The sequence below is a fragment of the Hemiscyllium ocellatum genome, chromosome 3 (assembly GCF_020745735.1).
Source record: "Hemiscyllium ocellatum isolate sHemOce1 chromosome 3, sHemOce1.pat.X.cur, whole genome shotgun sequence".
Lineage (NCBI taxonomy): Eukaryota > Metazoa > Chordata > Chondrichthyes > Orectolobiformes > Hemiscylliidae > Hemiscyllium > Hemiscyllium ocellatum.
Window position 1 is genome coordinate 107,774,003 of NC_083403.1, and position 26,069 is coordinate 107,800,071.

The 26,069-nt window shown below is 38.8% G+C and overlaps 1 protein-coding gene across 1 annotated transcript in view; it reads right to left on the reverse strand.

The window, feature by feature from the left end:
- The window catches only part of LOC132835855 (pecanex-like protein 1), a 276,852-nt gene that overhangs the window by 211,685 nt on the left and 39,098 nt on the right, over nucleotides 1-26,069 (reverse strand). Inside the window, exons 3-6 of the mRNA XM_060854954.1 lie at nucleotides 24,326-24,437; nucleotides 21,993-22,032; nucleotides 19,700-19,798; nucleotides 13,289-14,974 (exon numbers count right to left, since the gene is read on the reverse strand). Of these exons, the coding sequence (XP_060710937.1) occupies nucleotides 13,289-14,974; nucleotides 19,700-19,798; nucleotides 21,993-22,032; nucleotides 24,326-24,437 (1,937 nt within the window). The remainder of the gene's footprint in view (nucleotides 1-13,288; nucleotides 14,975-19,699; nucleotides 19,799-21,992; nucleotides 22,033-24,325; nucleotides 24,438-26,069) is intronic.

The following is a 26,069-nucleotide window of genomic DNA, read 5'->3' on the forward strand; positions in this document are numbered from 1 at the left end:
GAGATCTACCTTCCCCTTTCCACGTGAGGATTTCTCTTTGCCCCAATTTCCATCCTTTGTGAACTGATGGACTGAAATTGACTCTGGAAGCCAAACAGTGTTTTATGGACCAGCTCATAACCATCAGCCACTTCAGCTGCTAACCTTGCTGTTTTAACTCTGCTTTTCCACATGAGTTCACACTGCTTCGTGCAGTGAACTCCGCCAGAACAAATTACCTAAGGGCATCACAGGTTTGCTCAATTTTTAAAGCTCTTCTCCATCTATTGAAATTACTCTGTTTGATCCTTTCAAACTCAATATAGGTTTGACCAGGGTCCCTCCTTAGATTCCTGAAATGTTGTCTATAGCAGAGGTGGGGAACCTTTTCATGTTGGAAGGCTGCACTATGTTAGTTGTAATCTAATAAGGCCGCATCCAAGAAACTTCAATTACATATTCTTCAAAATTCACATTATTTTGTGAAAATCTAACTACTATGTACTAACTAACTAAAAAAAATGAAAAATATGTTAATTCTAAAGTTAACTAACCGTTTAGTGACTTTGTTATGATTGCTTTTTGTAGGAAAGCATTTGAATATTTGGTTGCAGCATGGAGGTCTGCAATTTTAGCTGATCCTCTAAATGGGTATCCATCATTTGTGACCTTAAGAGCGTCTTGATTTTGGTTAAGTAGGAGAATGTAGATTCGCAGCAATAAGGGGTTGAAAAGCAAGAAAGCATTTTTCGTGCATGTTGCCAAAGGCATAGGGATTCTATTGCATTTTTCCATATTTCAATCGGATCTTTCTTAGCGTCAAATAAGGACTTTAAAATGTCATCTTCTGAGAGCTCAATCAATTCCATCTGTAGTTCTTTAGGAGCCTTGGAGACATCAGCTAGGTGAGGTTGAAATGCTAATTTGAGTGTGATGTCATGATTCTCAAAGTCAGAGAACCTTTCATTGTATTCTCCAATTAATAAGTCTATAACAGCTGCGTATTCTTCAAATGATTCGCGAGAATCCTCCTGTTCAGTAATGACCTTTGCTAACTGGGGAAATGTTCATCCAAAATTTCCTTTTGAAGAAGAAGAATTTGAAAAAAGATAGCTTTTTTCAAAATGCTTGGACTTTTTGCCACATATCGTATATAGACCTTGCAAAGAAATATTCAAGTCATTCTGCTTTGACATGATATCACACAGAAATGCATCATTTCTATAGGAATCTTCTTTCATTAATTCACATTGCTGACTCTGTTCTTTATAAAATTTAATTATCTATTCTCACAAAGATAAAATTTGTGCTAACACCTGTCCCTGCAATAGCCAACGCATTTTAGAATGATACGGCAAATCCACAATGAATACCTTATCATCCAACTTTAGTATGTTATGAAACTGACAATGCCGTGTTGCATTTGCACGAATATAGTTAATAATACTTATAACTTGTTGCAAGATGTCACTTAAAATAGTAGATTTAGCACAGAGATTTTGCTGATCTAAGATACAATGAAAAGAAATGAGAGCATCTAGATCAGATAATACTATTTTTTAAGCTGTGCAATAAACCCTTCATGTTTTCCTGTCATGGAAAATGCACCGTCTGTACATACACTCACTAAATAAACCAAATTCAGTTTAAATTCAAAGCAGTTGTTTTTACTTTGGAACATTATTGGGGTTTAAACACTCTACTATCTCCACATCGTCGAAAGGCTTCCCCCTTTACCCGAGTATATAAGCTACTGTACATGTTGCTTCAGTGGCAATTTTTCCGGGTCTTAATACTGCTCGAAATAACTGTCTTTGCTGTTGCTTTTCATCTTTTAATTTCTGCAATGCAACCTTTCGCACCTTTCCCTCTGATTTGAAATATTGTGGTCCTTATGAGTGGCATAATGCTGATAAGCATTATATTTCTTCAATGTTGATATTGCGGTATCACAAAGCAAGCAAATCATCCTATCTTTAGCAGACAAAATAATATTGCAGTCCCCAATCCTCATTAAAAGCTCTGTTTTCTTCCTTCAGCGTTCTCTTGGTCTTCTTTGACATGATGGGCTGTTCAGTGACAAAACTTAAAAAATAAATAAAATAAATGTTGATATGGTTAGACTGTGTAACTATTCTCAAATTTCACTTCAAATGGAAAGCCACATGCACTGTTGTCATAACTTGATAAACACTGGCGTACTGGATACCCACAAGCTCTCGCCAACCAGCCTCAGGCGGTAGTGACGCCGGTCAGGCAGGGAGGATAACGTACATTCTAGAGTCGCATTATAACTAAATCATGAGCATAGCAGGTGTCGAAATAGCCCTTGTGACTTTCCAATTTTTTAAATTGTGGCAGTCAGTCTGTGAGGATTATTTTGTTGAATTTTCTTTTAATCTCTGGTATTTTAAATACATTCATTTTAAGATTAAAATAAAAATAATAAAGGATGAAAAAAACATTAATAAAAGATAAAAGATTTGTTCTGCAAAATTTGGATCCATTCAAAAGGCCACACACAATGGCCCCGAAGGCCACAGGTTCCCCACCCCTGGTCTATAGGCTTCCTGTACAAGCTCGTATGCACTTTTTTTTCACCTCCTCATACTCCTCAGATACCTCCTCTGATAGGGGTATGAATATCTCACTAGCCCTATCTACAAGTTTCATTTGGATCAACAAAACCCACATTGCTAGTGGCCACTGCATTTGTTTAGCCATCTTTTCAAATGAGATGAAAAAGGCTTCCACATCCTTCTCATCAAACTTAGGTAATGCTTGAACATACTTAAACAGTTTCTCACTAGGCTTCTGAATACCAGAGGCTTGCTCCTCACTCTCTTCCTCTTCCTACCCCCAGCCTTTATCTCCAGCCTTTTAAGCTGATTTTCCTTCTTAAGTGTCAGGTTTTGAAGTTCAAACACTTTCTTTTTCTCTCTCTGCTCTCTTTTTCACTCTCTTCTGCATTTAATCATAACTCAAACTATCTCATTTCTGCTGCCCTTTCCTTATCTCTCGCCTCTAACTCAAGCTGCTTCATTTGCAATTGAATTCTTGCCATCTCTATAGATTCTGATTGTTCCTCCAGCAAGTTTAAATGCTGAGGCACTGCTGTAATGATCTCTCCCTTCCTCACAGAAGCAGGCAGTTCCAATTCCATGTTCTCTGCTAATTTTTGCAACTTGGTCTTATTCACTTTTTTGCTAAATTTCCAAAGTCACCGCATCCACATCCAGAAAGCTTTTGGCAACTGGAAGAGTCATTATTATCCTAAGCTTTGTCTACTCAACGAAACCAACACCCGAAATAAAAATACTCGCACTTATGACTCGCTGTTTAAAATCCCACAAAAAGAGCCCCCAATCTACTATGAACCAGGCCAGACCATTCAAAACATTCTTAAGCAGATTGACCCAGACCATAACTTTGCAATTTGTTTCACTAAGCGTACAGTGAAAATTACCCGAATTAAGGTGGCTAGGTTGACTATGAAATTTTAACAGACAAAAATGTATTCACAAAGTTACACAATGAAACACAAAGAACAGAATACAGAACCCAGGTAAAAACAATGACTGCAGATGCTGGAAACCAGATTCTGGATTAGTGGTGCTGGAAGAGCACAGCAGTTCAGGCAGCATCCAAAATGCAGCGAAAAAGCCCTTCATCAGGAATAAAGGCAGTGAGCCTGAAGCATGGAGAGATAAGCTAGAGAAGGGTGGGGGTGGGGAGAAAGTAGCACAGAATAGCTTCAGGGCAGAGGAAATGACTGGGAGTTTCAGTGGGAGGGGGACTCCCTGAGATTCTTGTAGAGAGAGGAGGAAAACTTCTTCAAGGCAGGCATCCTTGCAAGAGGATTTGCAGTAGGGTTAAAATCAACGAGTTAAAAACAATGACTGCAGATGCTGGAAACCAGATTCTGGATTAGTGGTGCTGGAAGAGCACAGCAGTTCAGGCAGCATCCAAAGTGCAGCGAAATGGGAAACTACTGCAGTGATGTTCTCTGACTGAGCTAAATTACTTCAAACAACCATAACCGCAATTCTTTGTGCTACGTATGACTCTCAACAACAGAAAGCTTTCTCTTAATTCCAATTTTGCTTGAGCCCCTTGATGCTATACTTGATCAAATATTGCCTTGATACCAGGGGTGACTATCCTTAGTTCTGGAATTTGGTTCTTCTTTCCACATTTGTACAAAGGCTGTAATGAGGTCAGGAGCTGTGTGGTCTGGCAACATTTAAGCTGAACATCAGTGAGCAGATTATTTCTGAGTAAGAGCTACCTGACAACCCTGTCAATGACTCTTCCATCATTTTGCTAGTGATCAAGAATAAACTGACAAGGTGATTGGGTTGGATTTGTGAACTGAATAAATTTGGACAAATAGATGCTCATTTATGTGACAGGACAAAGCTGGGCAATTTTCCACAATGCCAGGTAGATGTCAGCATTGTAGCTATGCTGAAACAGTTTGGCCAAACATACAGCTGGTTCTGGAGAACAGGTCTTCAGGACTATTGCCAGAATGTTGTCTGATCCATAGCCTTTGCACTATACAGTGCCTTTAACTACTTAATATGATGTGAAGGGAATCAAATTCATTGAAATTAGCAACTGTGATGCTGGTGACTGGAGGAGTCAGCTACTAAACATCCACTCTGCAACTTTAGCTGACAATAGATGCATATTAATTTTATATTTTGCAATGATGTGCTGGGCTTGATCAATGAGGATGATAATACTTATGGAGAGTCCAGTTCTTGATTGTTATTTAATTCTCCAATACCATTCACAACTTGACGTGACAGGTCCGCAGAACTGTAGATTCAAATAATTGGTTGTAGGATGATTTAGCCAGTCTGTTGTAAGCTGCTCCCACTGTGTGGTGTATCTTTATCAGGGTGAGACCTTATTTTAGATGTACTACTCCTGACACTAGATGTACTATTCCAGCCCTCCTCACACTACATTGAAGCAGGGTTGATTCGACAACTTGATGGTAATAGTGGAGTGGGGTATATGCCAGATCATGAGATTACAGATTGTGGTTAAATACAATTCTGCTGTTGCTGAAACCATGCTTCAGTGACGCCCAGTCTTGAATTTCTAGATCTGTTTGAAGTCTGTCCTATTTAGCATGGTTGCAGTGAAACCCAACATGATGGAAGATATCCCAAGTGTGAAGGTAGGATTTCTTTTCCACAACTGTGCTGTGATCACTTCTACCATTATGTTATGGCATACATGGCTAAGGAAATTGGGATTTAATTCGATATAAGACCATAAGACATAGGAGTGGAAGGCCATTTGGCCCATCAAGTCCACTCCGCCATTCAATCATGGCTGATGGGCATTTCAACTCCACTTACCCGCATTCTCCCCGTAGCCCTTAATTCCTTGTGACATCAAGAATTTATTATCTGCCTTGAAGACATTTAACATCCCGGCCTCCACTGCACTCTGCGGCAATGAATTCCACAGGCCCACCACTCTCTGGCTGAAAAAATGTCTCCGCATTTCTGTTCTGCATTGACCCCCTCTAATTCTAAGGCTGTGTCCACGGGTCCTAGTCTCCTCGCCTAACGGAAACAATTTCATCGCGTCCACTCTTTCCAAGCCATGTATTATCTTATAAGTTTCTATTAAATCTCCCCTTAATCTTCTAAACTCCAATGAATACAATCCCAGGATCCTCAGCCGTTCCTCGTATGTTAGATCTACCATTCCAGGGATCATCTGTGTGAATCTCCAGTGCCAGTATGTCCTTCCTGAAGTGTGGGGACCAAAACTGGACACAGTACTCCAAATGGGGCCTAACCAGAGCTTTATACAGGCTCAGTAGCACGACAGTGCTTTTATATTCCAACCCTCTTGAGATAAATGACAACATTGCATTCGCTTTCTTAGTCACGGACCCAACCTGAATGTTTACCTTTAGAGAATCCTCGACTAGCACTCCCAAATCCCTTTGGCTTTATGAATTTTCTCACCGTTTAGAAAGTAATTTACGCTTTTATTCTTTTTTCCAAAGTGCAAGACCTCGCATTTGCTCACGTTGAATTCCATCAGCCATTTCCTGGACCACTCTCCCAAACTGTCTAGATCCTTCTGCAGCCTTCCCACTTCCTCAGTACGACCTGCCTGTCCACCTAACTTCGTATCATCGGCAAACTTCGGTAGAATGCCCCCAGTCCCTTCATCCAGATCATTTATACATAATGTGAACGGCTGCGGCCCCAACACTGAACCCTGCGGGACACTGCTTGTCACCGGCTGCCATTCCAAAAAAGAACCTTTTATCCCAACTCTCTACCTTCTGTCAGACAGCCAATCCTCAATCCATACCAGTAGCTCACCTCGAACACCATGGGCCCTCACCTTGCTCAGCAGCCTCCCCTGTGGCACCTTATCAAAGGCCTTTTGGAAGTCTAGATAGACCACATCCACTGGGTTTCCCTGGTCTAATCTCTTCAAAGAATTCCAATAGGTTTGTCAGACACAACCTTCCCTTATTAAATCCATGTTGACTTGTTCTAATCAGACTCTGCTCTTCCAAGAATTTAGAAATCTTAGCCTTAACGATGGATTCTAGAATTTTACCAACAACCAATTATAACTGGCCTATAATTTTCCATCTTTTGTCTTGATCCTTTCTTGAACAAGGGGGTTACAACAGCGATCTTCCAATCATCCGGGACTTTCCCTGACTCCAGTGACTTTTGAAAGATCTCAACCAATGCCTCCGCTATTCCCTCAGCCACCTCTCTCAGAACTCTAGGATGTATCCCATCGGGGCCAGGAGATCTATCAATTTTAAGACCTTTTAGCTTTTCTAGCACTTTCTCTTTTATAATGGCAACCATTCACAACTCAGCCCCATGACTCCCTTTAAGTTGGGATATTACTCATGTTTTCCACTGTGAAGACTGACACAAAGTACTTGTTAAGTTCTCCTGCTATTTCCTTATCTCCCATCACTAGCCTTCCAGCATCGGTTTGAAGTGGCCCAATGTTTACTTTTGCCTGTTGTTTGTTTCTTATGTATTGAAAGAAACTTTTACTATCATTTCTAATATTACTGGCTAGCCTACCTTCATATTTGATCCTCTCCTTCCTTATTTCTCTCTTTGTTATCCTCTGTTTGTTTTTGTAGCCTTCCCAATCTTCTGATTTCCCACTATTCTTGGCCACTTTATAGGATCTCTCTTTTTCTTTAATACATTTCCTGACTTTCTTTGTCAGCTATGGCTGTCTAATCCCTCCCCGGATAATCTTTCTTTTCTTGGGGATGAACCTCTGTACAGTATCCTCAATTATACCCACAAACTCCTGCCATTTTTGCTCTTCTGTCTTCCCCGCTAGGCTCTGCTTTCAGTCTATTTTTGTCAGTTCCTCGCTCATGCCCTCATAATTACCTTTAACTGTAACACCATTACATCCGATTTTGCCTTCTCTCTTTCAAACTGCAGACTGAACTCTACCACATTATGATCGCTGCTTCCTAAGTGTTCCCTTACTTTAAGATCTTTTATAAAGTCTGGCTCATTACAAAGCACTAGGTCCAGAATAGCCTGCTCCCTTGTGGGCTCCATGACAAGCTGTTCCAAAAAGCCATCCTGTAAGCATTCCATGAATTCCCTTTCTTTGGATCCACTGGCAATATTATTTACCCAGTCCACCTGCATGTTGAAGTCTCCCATGATCACCGTGACCTTGCCTTTCTGACATGCCTTCTCTATTTCCCGGTACATGTTGCGCCCCTGGTCCTGACCACTGTTAGGGGGTCTGTACATAACTCCCATTATGGTTTTTTTGCCTTTGTGGTTCCTCAATTCCACCCACAAAGACTCCACATCATCCGACGCTATGTCATTCAGTGCCATAGATTTAATTTTGTTCTTAACTAACAAGGCAATCCCATCCCCTCTGCCCACCTTCCTGTCTTTTCAATAAGTTGAAAATCCTTGGAGGTTTAACTGCCAGTCCTGACCCCCCTGTAACCATGACTCTGTGATGCCTACGACATCATAATCATTCACTATGATCTGTGCCATTAGTTCATCTGCTTTGTTACGAATGCTACGAGCATTCAGGTAAAGTGCCTTAATGCTAACTTTATCATTAGAGATATTGGAAGTCATAAGATGTCCTAAGTTATCCATTCCTTTTTGCTGCATTCCCAGCCTGCCTCGAGTTTAAATCCGCCTGCACATATGCTATCCTGTTGCTTATCTTTCCATTTAACTCCATACTCCCTGTCGCTTTCACTTTCCCATCCCCCAACTCAGAAGTTTAAAGTCCTACTGACCACCCTATTTATCCTCTTCGCTAGAACATTGGTACCTGATCGGTTCAGGTGGAGACTGTCTAAACAGTACAGATCCTCCCGGTTCCAAAACTGACGCCAATGCCCCATGAAGTGGAATCCCTCTTTCCCACACCAATCCCTTAGCCACGTGTTTACTTCCCTAATTTTCTTATCCCTATGCCAATTGGCACGTGGCTCAGACAGTAATCCGGAGATTATGACCCTTGAGGACCTGTACTTCAATTTCCTTCCTAGTGCTTCGTAATCCCCAAACAGGTCCTCCACCCTAGCTTTGCTTATGTTGTTAGCACCAACGTGGACCACAACAACTGGATCCTCCCCCTCCCACTCCAATATCCTTTCAAGCCGGTCGGAGATGTCCTGCACCCTGGCACCGGGCAGGGTTTTTGACCAGCACAAGGTTGACAGGCCATTGCACCTTTTATCTGTGCTACAGATCTCTATGACTCATGATATAGTCATGTATAGATACATCTGGCACATTTTCATTTGAGACACTAAGGTCAAATATGATTTCTTTCATGTTGGTCCCAGCACCACCTGCCAAAAGTCTTTTAGGATTTGGCCAATTTGAGTAGTGCTGCTACCAAGTAACTCTTGGCGAAGGACAGCAAATCTTTCCCTCAGAGTATACTTATGACCCTCAGTGCTTCTTCCATTTTGTGTTCAACATGGAGTATTGGGTCATCAGCCAGGGGATTGGTGGTAATCTACATGGTATCCTTGTTCATATTTAACCTGATGCTATGGACACTTCATGGTATGGTGGCAATGATGAGGTCTCCTTGTGCTTACATGCTGCTCAAACATATCATAGTATAGCGATAATATCACTAAGCAACACCTCCCATCCCTTTGTTGCTTCCTGACTTCACAATCCCAATGCACTCCTGGTGACTTCACATCCTCCATAGACATCCAAAACACTTTTGCCTGAATCCAAACTAGCACCAAGTCTCATTCCCCCATCGGTTCAGACGTCCTAGACACAGATTAGCTCCCAGTGCAGCAAAATTTCCACTGTAAAATTTGTTCATAGCCTCACCCCCTCACTTTCTCTCCAGACCTAGAATCTCCAAGTACATCAGTGTTCCTCCAATTCTCATACATGCCAGTTTAAATGCTCTACTACTGGGGGCCTGCATTCAGTGCTTAAAATCTGGAATTCCCCTCTAACTTTTTCCAACATTCCTTCGAACCTAATTCCTGGACCAAACATTTGATCAGAGGCTTTTGGTCATCAGCTATAATATCGCCACATGTGGCTTGGTGTCAAATTTCACATAATCATGCTTCTGTGAAGTGCTTTGGGACCAACATTTTTACTGCATTAAAGGAGCTACACATTGTCTAATTGAATCCTTTGGTCTGACAAAGTATTAATCTAAAGTTGTATCAGCACTCTAACTGAAAAGTGAACAGATTTAAAAATATTAGATATAAAAGTGAAAAGTCACTGAAAAAGATGCTAGTAGGTGTAATCAAATAATCTTGCCGCTTATTTTTGAATGCATTCATATTTGCTTCTAAAAAAACCTCAATTCGGCATTCAAATACATTTTTTTGGTAACCTCCATTTCCAAATTCATGTCAGGACAAATGGATTACAATGATTACTTTGCTTGTGGCTAGAATGTTGTCATTTAAAAGCTGACCGTGAAGTAGATAATGTTAAATCAAATTGACTACATTCCTTGTGAATTAACAAATTCAGCTTGAAGGAGTATGGATTCATCAGCCTTGGTAACAATCAAAATGGCGCCCCTGTTCATGTTTAACCTGATGCCATGGATACTTAATGGTGTGTGGAGTCAATGGCGAGGTCTCCAAGTGCAATAACCATACCCAATTGGAGAACAATGTGCCACCATTCCACCACCTCTGCTGGGTCAGTTCTGAGAGTGGAAAAGGCATACCTAAGGTTGGTGATGGTGACATCTGTAAGGTATGATTCTATGAGTATGACAATGTAATGCTTGGGGTAGCTCTCCTAACTGTGGCACAAACCCCAGATATCATTAAAGTGCACTTCAATACAGGGTTTGCCATTGATACTTCCAGTGCCAGATGGTTTGTTTTGTTTGTCAGTCATTTCAGCAGTCACTTAAGTGTCAACTAATTTGGAGGCACATGTAGGCCAGATCAGGTGTGCAGAGATTTCCTTCCATAAAAGATATTCATGAAAAAAAATGTCCTAGAACAACCTTCATCCCCTGAAATCAGAGACATTGTCAATGCCCTTGATGTTATAACCACTCATTCTCACCATTTGTTGCCTTGATGAATTGGGGTGGAGCACTTAGACCTTGAATGTTGTTATTTTTTTCCTGACCAGTGAACTATGTCAAATAGATGGGTATATGAATAGGAAGGGTTTGGAGGGATATGAACCGGGTGCTGGCAGGTGGGACTAGATTGGGTTGGGATATCTGGTCGGCATGGACAGGTTGGACCGAAGGTCTGTTTTCAGCTGGACATCTCTATGACTCTAAGTAATGTCAGACAGCAGGAAAAGCATCTTCACATTTTTAGAGACTTCATCAAGGCTGATGGGATGACCTGGACAATTATCTAACAGGAAACTATTGGGAAGGGAAGATGTGTTTCGAATGCCATTGATGACTGGAGGGCGTATTGTGCCAGAGAGAACCATTCCTAAAATGACAAGGGGACCTTTCAGTCACCTTCAATTTAAAACAAGCAGTGCCTTCAAAAGATCCTCCAAATCCAGTGATAAGAAAGAGGGTTAATCAGCAATGGCTTTCTCAGGCCAACTGCCCAGCTCAGAACTCATTCAAAGTCTCCTCCACTGAAGTGCTTTTGAAATATCAAATTGTAAACATTTTCAGCAACTCATGGTGACCATCTAAGTGTTGAAGGCTCATTTAGGAAGGCACCAATGTAGAGAAGCACTAAACTTCAGAGCAACGTCTGCTTGAATCTGGAGATTGCACACTGGATTTTTTTAGCTCACTTATAACCTACCAAGCCAGAGCACAATCAAATCATCCCATGGAAGAACTGCTGAAGATAGACTGGTGGGAGCTGTCTAATTGGAATTTACACAATATTTGTTACATTCAGTAATTATTTTACTTTCCAAGTTATTTCAGCTAGGAATGCACAGTGCAGTATCTAAAATTTTACACTGACCTTTCCCATCAAGATATGTCCACAGGAACCAAACTCTGGCTTTTTATTGATTCTTATGGGAAATTGTGATTCGCTTGGAGTCATTTTACTGAAAGTTACAATTTTCAGGAAAGCATCCACAAGCAAGGATTTACTCTGTGCAGTACTCCAGTTTTGATCTCACTAATACCCTGCAGTTATTAAACCTGATTTTCTACAAGGATACAGAACAGAATACAAATGTAAAAAACAAAATGCTGGAAGGCCAACTGACAACAGAAATCTTAGAAACTTAAGTCAAGTAGCATCTGTAGAGAGAAACAGAGTAAATATATCAGATCAACGATCCTCGAGTCCTGGGCCTGAAATGTAAACTATTTCTTTCCACAGATGCTAACTGACGTGATAAGTATTCCCAAAATATTGCAATAGTTCACTTCTAAAGGGATGTGGCAAACTTACAATTGTTGCAGACTAACCTGTAAATGAAAATGCTATTGTAAAACCACTCAAAACACATTCACATCCACCTTGCTGACAATGTTTAAAATCTTATCACATAATACATCAAGAGAGAAGAAAAACCACAACTTCCAAAAAGGAGTATCCCACACCTTGCAAAACTATCAAGCCTCAGGCACACTGTCTTTCTGTCAAACTACCAGTTAGAATTTGTAGAAAATCACTGACTTCAAAATTATATTTCCCAGCACCCATAATATAACCAGTTCTCCTGTTCCCTTGTGCAGTGTCTAATTCGAAACAAAGGATAGTAGAATGAAGAGATAATGAGCAGGAATGAGAAAGGAAGATGCAACAGTGTAATGAGAACTGGAAGAGTACGACACATTGTTTCTCTTCCTCCATTCTGCTAAGAGACATTGGGACGACAGCTCAAATAATTTTAACCCGACTTGTCAGCAGGAAGTTAGTGGGATCAGATTGTATGCCAGTGTTACACCTTAACCTACTTTTCCTAATTTCTATCAATACATCATATGTCACACTCAGTAATTTCAAACAGGTTGCATCAAACTTCCATTAATTATTTTAGAACAAGGAAAGATAATCTTTCTCAACCTCTCAGTTTAATGCACTTCCAGGAACTCTGAACTGCAGTGATTGTGTAGCAAATATGCTTTTCTTTTCACAGACATACACAATATCCAAAGGTTGACATTTTTTAAAGAAAGAGGTTAACTGAATAAATTGAAATCTGCCTCTGCTACTCTTCAAATGTGCGGATCAAAGACAAAGCAAAGGTTTTGATAAGCAGAAGAAAAACATTAGATCAGTAGTCCAGCTAACTGGTATTGATACAGGTTGGGAAATACAGTAAGTGGCACATGCTTAAATTGCAACACCTGAATTCAGCTAAAAGTAACCCAGCTTTGTACAAAAATAATAACTGCAAACACAGGGTTTTGGAAATTGCTGAGTCGTCGAACAAATAAGTAAACAAATTAAAATATCATTCAATGGATGCGTTTAATCAACATTATCATGGAAAGTGTTATTAGAATTTCGTTCAAATTCTTAATTGAAACTTTAGAAATTTCAGTCATTTGACATTTCTGTCAAGCACATTGAACGATTTTTGCAAAAGTCACAGCACCAGCCTGTGGCCTGATTAGAAGGGGATGGGCAGTTTCCATTGCAAATGCAGATATAGGAATTCACAATGGAAACGTTAACATAAAAGTGTGACAAAAAGGCAGAAAGTAAGATTTTGTAGACAAATGTAAACCTTGCAATAAAATACAATTGAATTTGCCACAATGCCAATATGGAAACAACATAAAAAAGCATATTAGCAAGTAGTTTTAATTTACAAAACCAGTCAAACACATCCTAACATGGTAAAAATCATACCTCCACCCATGGCACCCTCCTCTCGACAATCACCTGTCCAGCTTGCTGCATTAATTCTTGAACTATTAATTGATTCCAACAAGGAAATGAACTCTATAAAGTTTGACTCATTTGGGATCTGCCCTTCTTTGGCCTCTAGATCTGACTTTGAAGTGGTTAATGTTCTTCCCTGATTGTTAGTGCTTCCTCTGGATGTCCTGCTCAAGACCACATCTGCTCCTCCATTTGCACTAAGCACCGTGATATGCGTTTGCAGGGAGCAATTGGTCACAGCTTGCTCTTCATGTTGCCTCTGGTTTTCTATTAGACAATGCACAACTTTCAAGAAAGAGTCTGACACAGCTCTGGAATTGGATGATCGGTGTGAATTTTGGTGGTTGTGATGAGTGTGATCTGGGGAACAATAAGTCTGCGAATTAGTACTGGAAGAGGTTTCTATTGAAAGATTATGATGAGATTGCAGACTTGAAGTGCTGCCGAGACTAGTATGATCACTTATGTCCTCATCTTCACCTTTATTGTCCTTGGAGGCCACTGTAGTGGACCAAGACTCATTGCCAACACAAACAGTGGAGTCAGTACCAACACTTACTTGTTTCCTTGGCTTCTGCTTATCACACTGGTGACTAGACAGAGCCCTTTTAAGAAAACTGGAAGACTTTGGTCTGACAGCAAGATCTGCCTTTGATATGAACTTATCAGAACCTGTCATCTGCGTCCCTTTATTCACATTAACATACAAAAATGGCGAGGGTATTAAATCAGCATTATTAATAGTGTCAGTGCTCTTTCTCATAATTTCTTGCAGCCCCAGTGAATTAACTGTAATGTCTGTCAAGTCTGAATCTTGCATATTTGGCAAACTTGGTGTTCGATTAGGACACTGAACTAAATTATTTTGATTAGTTCTAGGTTCCAAACTGTGAATTAAGTGCTTGCTGGAATTCTTATCACAGCAGAGTTCTACTTCTTTGCTTTCTGTAGGCTGCACCAAAGAAAAGTTGTTAGCTGGAACCCTTTCATCATCGGGATCATTCAAATCATCCTCTTTTGCTCTCAGATCGGTTATTTTGATCACTGCAGGGTTGGTACCTGGTTCACTTGGTGGCTTCTGGTTCCCACAATCAGCATGACCAGCAATATTCCCACGGGTTTCCTTTGTTTGACTGAAACATTTCTTGAAAGATTTATTTTCATCAGTAACAAGATTCCCATTGCACATTGGTCCCGGCTTAGCATTACCTGCTTTGATCATTAACACATCACACTTACTCTCTGATACATCAGTACACTGATGGTCTGGGTTTAATTCATCTATGCATTGTTCAGTAGACACCAGTTGCTCTGACAAATTGAATGTATCCATCATCTCATTTGGGGTCCCATCGAAATTGGCCGATTTGGCAAATGATGCCACAGTACAAATCTGACCTAAAACACAATGCTTAGTATTTTCAGAACCATCTAATTGTCCTGTAGCATTAATAGTTGATTGGCACGGCACTGTAGATGGGGAAAGGAATGATGGCTGTTCTTTCAAGGTATCATACTCTCCTTTGGGTTGTTTGTTGGATTCTGCATCTTGAGAAACTGTCTGATGGAAACACACTGTGGAATTAGACAGTATCAAGGGTGCTGCACTGTTCTGGATAAGGTCTGCAATGAAAACAATTTGTACATTTTACCAAAATGAAACGTAATGATAATTAATCAAAACCATGTGAATGGATGTATTGATCGAGTAAACAAAGTATAAACTCTTTTTAAACTCAAATACTGACAGATTAACTACATTTCAAATAATACACTGATTTCCATTTCCTTACAAATTAATTTGGTGAAGATATCACAATCATTGAATTTTATTTAATATTAGTCTGGCACAAAAACAGGATGGAATTTTTATTACAACGGGGACATGATGCAGAAACATAGAAATCTACAAAATAGAAAGACTGTTGATCCAATTATGCTTGTAGTGGCTCTTTGAAAGAATAGTTACGTTTAGTCCTGCACTTCTGCTTTAAGTCCATGACCCTGCAAATTCCTCACGCTCAAGTACTTGTCTAATTATTATTTAATAATTCCTTTTATAATTATTCAGTTAGCTACTATCACCTTTCCAGGTGCACCATTCAAAATTCCAATGACTGAATGAATGATTTAGGGCCATCTTTCATTTTAACTTTATGGTACCTGGTTATTTACCCTCTTGCCAGAAGGAATAATTATTCCAATTTATTCTATCAAAACCCCTCACTATCTTGAAAACCTTTCTTTAAGTCACCTCTTAACCTTTTCTAGCCTAAGTAGGTCAGTTCTCACATTTCCAACTTTCTCATAATTGAAGTCCCGGATCCCTGGTGATATTCCTACAAAATGTCTATGACCTCAACATCTTCCCTGAGATCTAGTGTCCAGATCTATCCACATACACCAAAGCGGAGACCTAAACCGTGATTTATAAAGTTCCAAAAAGATTATTTTGCTTTTATATATCTCCATTTATAAGTATAATTAACTTGCCCTTTTAACTTTGATGATTTAGTACGTGACCGCTCAAGTTCTCCCTGCTCATTTACCTTTCTTGAAATTGTTCCATTTATAGTAGGTTGTCCGTCTACTTTCGTCCACCAAAAGTTACTCATGTCACACTTATTTGCATGGAACTCTTCACTGTTACACTTCTGACCATTTCATTATTCTATGCCATCCTGAAGTCTACAACTATCCTGAAGATCTGTAATTTTGCCAAATTTTAAAACATTTGCACATTTGTTTATGCCATAGTCTAAACCAAAGTCCAAGTCATTTATGAAAAATTGCTAAGATAATGGATTAAAAATGGCAAATTCTGGAACATCATAGCAAGGTACTTCATAATTGTGAAAGAAAATCTTTCCACATCAGCTTTGGTTCTTTGTCTTTCAGCCAATTTTATTTCCATACTTTCTCTTAATTCCATCCATCTTCTTAACTAGCCTCCTTCATAATTGCTGAATGCCTTTCGGTTGATCACACAACCTTTGCTATTCACAACCAAGATGGGTCTTAAAGGAAATGGCAACAGAGATAGTGGATGCAATGATTATAATATTCTAGAATTCCCCGAATTCTAAAAAGGTACCAGTAGATTGGAGAAATGTTAATATAATGCCCATATTCAAAGAGGGAAGGAAGCAGAAAGTAGGAAACTGTAGTTTAATGTCTGTCTTTGGAAATTATTGGAATCAACTAAGGGCGGAGTAATGGGACATTTGGAAAATTAAAATGCTATCTAGAGTTTTATGAAGGATAAATAGTGTTTGACTAGTTGCTTGCGCTTTTCAAAAATGAAGCATATACTAGATTCAAAGGTTCTGTAGATGTAGTGTATTTGGACTTCCAGCAGATATTTGATGAGATGCCACATAAAAGGACCCTCTCCACTGAAGCATTTTGGTAAGATCACATATGGTTATGGCAGCATGGTGACACAATGGTTAGCACTGTTGCCTCAGGGACCTGGATTCGATTCCAGCCTTGGGTGACTGTACATGTGGAGTCTGCACAAAGTGTCTTCACTGGTTTCTGCCAGATGCTCCGGTTTCCTTTCATGGTTCAAAGAGAGGTTAGGCCATGCTAAATTGCCCTGTAGTGTGCAGGGTAGGTAGATTAGCTATGGTAAATGTAGGGTTATGGCGATGGGATTGGGTGCTATATCTGGGTGGGAAGCTCTTCAGAGGGTAGATGCAGACTCAGGTAAACTGAATAGCCCCTCTCTGCATTGTAGGGATTCTATGATTCTGATAGATTTGTTTGGATGGAGGATTGTTAACAAAAGGAAAAAGAGAGTTGGGTTAAATAGGTCTTTTTCTGATGGGTAAGATGTAACTAATGAAGTACTAGGATTTGGTCCTTGGGCCCAAACTATGCAATAACTTGGGTGCAGGGATAGAAATGTACTACAGCCAAATTTATAGATGACACTAAAATACTTGGGAAAGTAAGCAACAACGAAGAAACAAGCAATTTACAAATGGATAAGGATAGGTTTGGTGAATGAGCCAAAATTTGGCAGATGGTATTTAATGTAGATAAGTACAAAGTAATCCATTTTGGTTAAAAGAATAGAAAGGCAAATTATTAAAATAGAGAGGGGAACTTCAAAATACTTCAGTGGAGGGGGATCTGGGTTCTCCTTGTGCACGAGTCACAGAAAGTTAGTATCAAGGTAATAAGAATGCAAATAAAATTTTTGCATTTATTTCTAAAGAAATGGAGTATAAAAGTAGGAAAGTGGTGTTGCGATTGTATAAAACATTGGTAAGACTGCATCTGGAGTACTGCATACAGTTTTGGTCCGCTTAATTGAAGGATGTAATTGTAAGGGAGACAGTTCAAAGAAGGTTCATTGGATTAATCCCAGAGATGAAAAGCTTTTTTGAGGAGAGATTGAGCAATTTAGGTCTACATTTGCTAGAGTTTAGGAGGAGAGGAAATCTAATTTACACAAATAATATGATTCATGAAATCGATGAAGTAGATGTAAAGCAGATATTTGCCCTCATAAGGAAATCTAGAATTAGACATCATAGTTTTAAGCTAAGGGATGCCAGATTTAGAACAGAGTCTTGATTAAAGTGGTGCTGGAAAAGCACCACTTTTATGCAAAACGTCGATTTTCCTGCTCCTCGGATGTTGCCTGACCTGCTGTGCTTTTCTAGCATCACTCTAATCTAAACTCTGGTTTCCAGCATCTGCAGTCCTCACTTTTGCCCCTAGATTTAGAACAGAGATGAGGAGGAATTACTTCTGTTAAAGGGTCATGAATTTGTGGAATTCACTACCCCCGAGTGCAGTAGATGCCAGGACAGTGAATAAGTTCAAGGAAGAGAGAGAGAGATTTTTAATTAGTAATGGGTTCAAGGGTGATGGAAGCAAGCAGAAAAGTTGAGTTGAAGCAGAGATGAGATCAGCCATGATCTTTTAAAATGGCAGAACAGATTCGAGCGGCTGAACTGCCTTCTCCCATTCCTTGTTCTTCTGTTCTTATGAATGTTCTGGATATAGGTATGAAGGGAGGATTCAAGTGGATTTAGACAGGTTAAGTGAATTTGTAATTATTGGCAGACAAAATATAATGGGAAAAAGTGAGCTATCCACTTTGGTAGAAAAAATCCCCAAGATAGAATATTTCTTAATTTAAGTGTGTTTGGAAAATGTTCAAATCTAAAGGAACCTGAGTGTCTTTGTTTATGAGTCACTAACTAGCATACAGGTGCAACAATCAAGAAGGAAGACAAATGGTATGCTGGCGTTCATCACAAGGAGATTGGAATACAGAAGTGAAAATGTCTTGCTATATTGAACCTTGGTGAAACCATTCATGGAATATTTCTTATTGAAGTAGAGATAAAGTTTCCAAGAGTGCAATGGAGACTCAGCAAAATAATCCATTCGATGACAGGATTGTCTAATCAGGAGAGATTGAGAAAATTGGACCTTGTATTCTCAAGAGTTTCAAAGAGTGCGAGATGATCTCATTAAATATACAAATTCTTACAGAATGTGCTACAATGGATGTAGATAGGAAGTTTCTCTTGGCTAAGCTTAGAACCAAGGTCGAATCTTAAAACATGAATAGGCCATTCCTCAGAATTTGGGTTAAGTCAGTTAAAACTGAGATACAAGGAATTTCATTATCCAGAGGGTAGTGGATTGTTGTAATTCCACACCATAGGGAGCTGTGGAAGCTCAATAATTTCAGCATTCTCAGGACAAAAATTTTGGTTTTTTTGAAAACTAATGGCATCAAGAGATTGAGATCGTGAGATTAAGTGGCATTGAGGTTGACAATCAGCCTTGAGTTAAATGACTGGTGGAGCAGGTTAGACAGGCTACATGGTTCATTCCCTGTTTATATCAATCTTCTCTTTCGCCTCAAAGAATTTAATTAAGTCAGTCATATTTATTCTTTAACAAATCCATGTTGGTTTTTATTGATTAATCCATGATTTTCAAACATACAGTTTGTTCAATATATTTTTCCAATAACGTTTTTGCCGTTTATGTTAAGATAGCTGGCCTATAGCTCTATAACTCATTCTCCCTTCTTGTATAATTATGTATTATTAACAACTCTTCAACATCCAGTGCATTTCCAGTATCTAAAGACTAAAAGATTGTGATCAATGTCTTGACTCTAAGGATAAACCAATGAGATCATTAGGGATACAGTAATAGAGGGAGATAAGGGAAATACCTTTATTGGGGATAACATGAGAACACACAAATTTCAAAAGATAGGAAATGCAACTGGTCAGACATACCTGATTTTCTGCCCTTTTAAAATGCATTTATCTTCAGGGGAGACAAGAGTGCAAGACTGAAAATATTTACCTTCTCCTTCCCTCTTTAACATTAAACGAGCTCTGTAAGTTGGCTCAAGTGAGAGGACATTACTTTCATGAGCTGCAGTAAGTCTTCTGAAGTCTTTATCTGAAATTTACAAAATCACCAGTATTAATAACATATTGAGGGTATTTTATTCAACATCCAATCCGCTCTAAACATTAAATCAAAGTGTTATTTGAAGAACTGCATGTTTTGGCCGAATTGTCTTCAGATATTTACAGCATATTATTCAACATTTCAATAATCAATACCAGAAACTCTGACTCTTAGTCACATTGCCTTCATAAGAGTTTAGTCTGTGTTCTCCACTCTTAGACTTGAAGCTGTAGGTTTCTCCATAGGATTTTTGGTAAGCCCTATGGTCATTGTGTGGTTTAGATGTTGTTATTAATTTTCTGCATGTGGTATATTGGCAAGGCCAGCATTTATTGCCCAATTCTAGGTGACTTTGAAAAAGGTGGGGGTGAGACACTGCCTTAAATCACTGCAGTCTGTATGGTAAAGATGCTCCCACAATGCTTTTGGAAAAGGTGGTCCAGAATGACAATAAAAGAAGTGACAAATTCCAAGTCAGAATGATTGCATCTTGAACAGGAAATTAGAGGTGGTTGTGTTCCAATGCACCTGCTGCCCATGTCCTTCTGTCTCAAGGAAATCATGAGTTCGGGAATTATTATTGGAAAAAAGCATTGGACGGTGGTTGCAGTGCTTCATGAGATAATAGTATGGTTACTGTATATCAGTTACAGACAGGAATTAATATTAAATTATGGCCAATTCATCCATTTAACTTCAATAAAGATTAGGCATTGATCAGGCATTGTGGGCCATCAGCTGCAGAACTGTATTCAACCACAATCTGTAACCTCATGACCCCACATATCTCCTTTTCTACTTTCACCAGCCAACCAGGGTATTAACCCTGGTTCAATAAAGGGTACAGGGGGTCATACCAGGAGTAATACCAGTAGAAATGATGTCTCAACCTAGTGAAGTTATAATACAGCACTACTTGGATCCAAAGGGCAGAGCTAAGTGATCCACAACCAGACCTAAGCCCTACAGCATTGCAACATCATCTACTCCTCACACCAAACGCTCTACTGCCATTGGTTCGCCAAATCTGACTTAGTTACACAGCACAGAAACAAACCCTTTGGTTGAACTCGTCAATGCCAAAAGTTTCTCAGAGTGAACTAGTCTCACTTGCCTGCATTTGGCCCATATCTCTCTAAACCTTTCATATTTATGTACCTGATCAAATTTCTTTGAAATGTCACAACTGTACCTGTATCTACCACTTCCACTAGCAGTTCATTCCACATACGAACCATCCTGTGTGTGAAAAAGTTGCCTCTCAGTTCCCTTTGAAATCTTTCTGCTCTCACCTTAAAAATATGCCCCCTAGTTTTGAACACCCCCACCATGAGGAAAAGATCTTTGCTCTTCACCTTATCCATACCCCTCATGATTTTATAAACCTCTAAGATCACCCCTCAACCTCCTATGCTCCAGTGAAGAAAGTCCCAGCCTATCCAGCCTCTCCTTATAACTTAAACCCTCCAGTCCAGGCAACCTCCTGGTAAATCTTTTCTGAACTCTCTCCAATTTAATAATATCTTTAATTTAGAAGGGTGACCCCAACTGTACACACTACTGCAAAAGTGGCTTCACCACCATTCTGTACAAACTCAATGTGACACCCAACTCCTATACTCAATGGTCTGTGCAATGAAGCGCACCATGCTAAATGCCTTTATAAAAACCGTCTACCTGTGACACAACTTTCAAGGAACTATGTCCCCATAGCTTTGTGCCATTCAATTTTGGGCATTATACCAAACATTTCTCCATTCTTCTGTCTGCACTCATTTCCTGCAGGCAGCCAATTTGTTAGTCTATTGGATCAGGCTTCCAAAACAGTTCTGAGCTGCACTGTACTCACAGTACTCTTCTTCACAATAAATTCACAGAGTTTGCCTGGGCTTGATTCAAACCTGCCCTTGCTGGTTACCTAACCATCAACTGATGACCATCTTCCTCAGAGATAATCTGAAATAGACTGCTGGGCAAGAAATAAGTGGAAATTTCTTTGGAATCAAGTGTCTTATGATAATTAGCACAAAGTCAATATTTCAGAGGAGACTCCAAATCCTCACTAGATTTAACAGGTCTATGGAAGCACATGGGGCAGGATACAGAAGGTTACTAACCTCATTAACTCAGTACAAAAAAGACAAGTGGGATGAAAACACAGTAGAAGGATATGTTTAAATACCTTTCAGCGCTTCCGCATCTTTAGGATTTGTCGGCAAATCCTACTTGGAAGAAGCAAAGATTTCAGTCCATCATTTGGGAGAGGATTAAAAAAGGCAACTTCATAGCATACTTAAATACCTGCTAATATTTCAAAAACAAAAATCCAAATCTTACTACAAAATTAAATCAAGCTATCAACTTAAACTCTGTTCTAGTTCTCGATTAAGTACAAGGAAATACAATGCTTCTAATTTGCAGTATTTGTTTGGGTGTGAAATTGACCAATTTCTTTTTACACGAGTCTGAAAAGGTTGCTCCATTATAAGACTGGCAATTATACAGGCACAGAACCAGTTGTACAGTATGGAAACAAACTTCGCCAAATCCATCTCAAAACACTTATTGGATGAAAGAGTACATCTAAACTGAATACTTTGGCTTTTAAAAACCAATCAGTTCACTATCTTTGTCTACTTAAATTAAAAATTCAAGTACCAATATTAACATGCTATTTTTTTTTCTTTCTACTTCTCTATTTGAATGAATATTGAGTGAACATTGATGATATTCAATGTTGAGAACAATTAACTAGCTCTAAGATGAAGAGAAGATACAATTATGAAACCACTGCTTTCAAACAATGTCATTTCTCCAAACAAAATTAAATAACCATCTGCATGTCAAATTCTTTCAGCTAGTTTCTTGGATGACATTACAAACAAATACTGTTCAAACAAAAAAATGGATCTTTTTCCAGACATAGGGGAAAAAAGAAAATCAAGGTATTTTAAAATAATGCTTCTATCTTAATACCTTCCACTTTTAACAAGATTTTTCAAAAGTTAATCAGCAAATTATTCCAACTCTGAATGTGAATCCCCATACATTTTCCAATATGTAAGTAGGTATGGGCCCTGCGTTTTCATTCTGAATTTGAATTAAGTAGAAACATTTACAAATTACATAGTCAAGACTTTTCATTAAAGCAGTATGCTAAGTCAGACACACGCGCTTGCACACACATACCTGATTTGTAAATAAAAAATATATATTTTTGAAAAACAACTCACTCTACTGCATTGATAGGAAACTCTGAAAAGAGTCATCAACATTGATTTCAATAGGTGAATGCTGACAGGCAAGCCTCAAAACCAAAGCCCCAAACTATCTGACTAGCTAGGGTCTAAGCTGCAAATTAGGCTTGGATTGTCATGGTAAACTAAAATATATATTGAAATTTGATATTTTCCTAACCACTTCATTTTTCCAGCAGATACAGAACCTTTCACAATAGATGGTGAGCTATTATTGCACATTGGAAATCATTCTCTTGGTGACTTCTAAACAAACTGAATACTGTTAAAGGATCCATATGTATTTTATCAATTGTAAAATTAATGAAGGAAAGTCTTCACCTGAAATTATTTTCTCTCCCAATTTTATTTTACTTTCTCTTCTTGTTTAGAATTGCATCAATTAGCACTCTTTAATCTTTTCACCTCTCCAGTAAGAACTTACCTCACCTCCACACAACACTAGCACAGGCCTGGTTAGTTCTCAAAACATTCCCACATGGACCAGTTTACACATCTCTCAACACTTCAGTACTGACCAGAATACATCTCAATCATCCCAGTACAGAACAAGATACCTTTTATAACTCCCAGTACATGCTTCTTACCACACATGCATAAGTATAAAGCTGGCTATTCCAGGCCTCTCAAAAGACCTCAACGCAGAATATTAGTAAAGTCTCCGCAGACAAGGGTGAAATGTGAAAGAGCTGGGGGAGGGTTAGTCAATTAATTATCTGATCTTTTACTGTATATATATTTGCAGAGTAACATACTCCTATTCTTGCTGAAGTATTTCCTTCCTGCGTCCGTGAAAGTGGATAGCAAAGACATATAACACTGACAAAACTATCAGAAAACGCTTTAAGAGGAAACAGCAGTAGACACAAATGAGCCAAAGATCTACCTTCAGAGACAGCATTCATGGAATGGAATGGAATATAATATTGTCATTCAGTATCTCCACAATGCTCCCATAGTTTCCTAGGCTGGAAAATTCTTGGATTAGATGAGAGTTTAACTTGCATAAAGAGTTGTCCAAATTTGGTGTCAGGTCTAACCCGACCTCCAACTTCTTAGCATTAGCCATTGAGCAATACTTAACACAGAGAACAGCATGTGCAAATGGCAAGTGTTTGTGTTAAAAGTAGTTGGGTGACACGTATGCTGACAGCAAATATGCATGAAAAAGAATCAGCAGAAAAATTACCTCAAACACTCTTCTGAAAAAATTTATTAATTCATTATACAAACTGCACTGTGCCATCACGATACTTACAGAGTCATCACTGACCACAGGGTCCAGCATGGATTGGCAAGAGTTGCGGTGGGCTGGTGGTTTTGAACTATCCCTTTTAAGAACAGTCAGATGGATATCTTGCGTGCCATTCCTGCAACATCAACAAGACAAAGTCATTTAGAAAATACAAGTTGCATTAACAGTAACACAAAAAATATTCAGCAGCAAGATTCATGACACCATAAGCCAGGATCTTGGCAAGGTTTTACATCTACAACATATGTTATCAACACTTCACAACTTTAAGATAGACTTGAGTGATTAAGGATAATTGATTTAACCAATGCACTGCATATCATGTCATGATCTGGAATGCACTGTCTGAAGCAGTAGTGGAAGCAAATTCAGCAGTAACTTTAAAAAAGGAATTGGATAAATAACTGATAACTTTCAGGGTTGTGTGAAGGAACATTGTACACCCAAGACACTAAAATAGGATTGTCTATTTGTCCATACAAAATGTGCATGCAAATCAATTTGCACACTTCCATGTTTTATTTGGTCCATTCCTAAAGGACATTTTAATGAACCTAGCTACAGAAGGGATACATTACTTACGTAAATTGCAAGTCTACACATTCTACACTAAAGGTTTCTGTACTTTTACCTCAACGACTCTTTATGGCAATGAATCCCTCATTTTCATTACTCTTCGTAAAGAAATTCCTCTGGATTCACTATTGCCTATCTTATTTTTATGGCCCTTAGTTTTGGCTTCTCTGACAAATTGAAACATCTCTGACAAATCTATTAAAGCCTTTCATAATTTAAATATCTTTATTAGGTCATCCTTCAGTTTTTCTTTCCAAAAAATGTACTATTTTCAGATAGGTACACTGTCAGCTCTGGTATCATTTTAACAAATTCCCTTTTTCATCTTTAGTGTTATGATGTCTACCTCATAATGGAGACCTGCACCTTTAATAGTGTTCCAACAGTGGTCCTAACCAAGGCTCCTTAAAAGTTAACATAACTTTCCTGCTTTTGATTTCTATCCTTCTAGATATAAAATCATCATTCTTGGCTTGCTTTTATAGCAAGGAGGATGCTCTTCAAAGATTAGTGTGGACTCAGTGGGACAAATGGCCTGCTTCCACACTGTAGGGATTCTATGTTTATATAACAAAGGCAAGAGTCACTTGTACATGTCCTCCAACAGTAACTACATGATAAGTGAAGTAAAAAGGATGAAACAGTGGGAGCTTGTCAGAAAGGTATCACAATCATCATGGAGGTTCTTTAATTTATTTGAATTTTACAATTCATCTGAGCGAGAGAAGGTATCCTAGTCCAAGACAAGTATTTTAAACTTAAATGATGGAAGTAATGAGGGCACGGAAGCAGAGGCAGCTAAGGTGAACTGGTAAACTTTGATCAGGGATGAGCCAATAGAGATGTAGTGGTAGACATTTAAAGGAATGTTTATAGAATTCACAGAACTCCAATGAGATAGAACATTTCCAAGGGAGGACCCACCATCCCTGGTTAATCAAAATATAAAAGATCAGACCAAACCAAAACAAAAAACAAATAATTACAGAAAGATCAAGGCCAGGTCAGAAGATTGGACTCCACATAACAAACAGCTAAGAATAACTAGAAGATTAATAAACTTACTAGCTAGAAATATAAAAAAAGATAATAAGTTATTATAGGTAGTTTCAAAAGTGAACAAAATATGTGTTGGTTTCTGGGAAATGTATCTGAGGAATTAATAATGGAA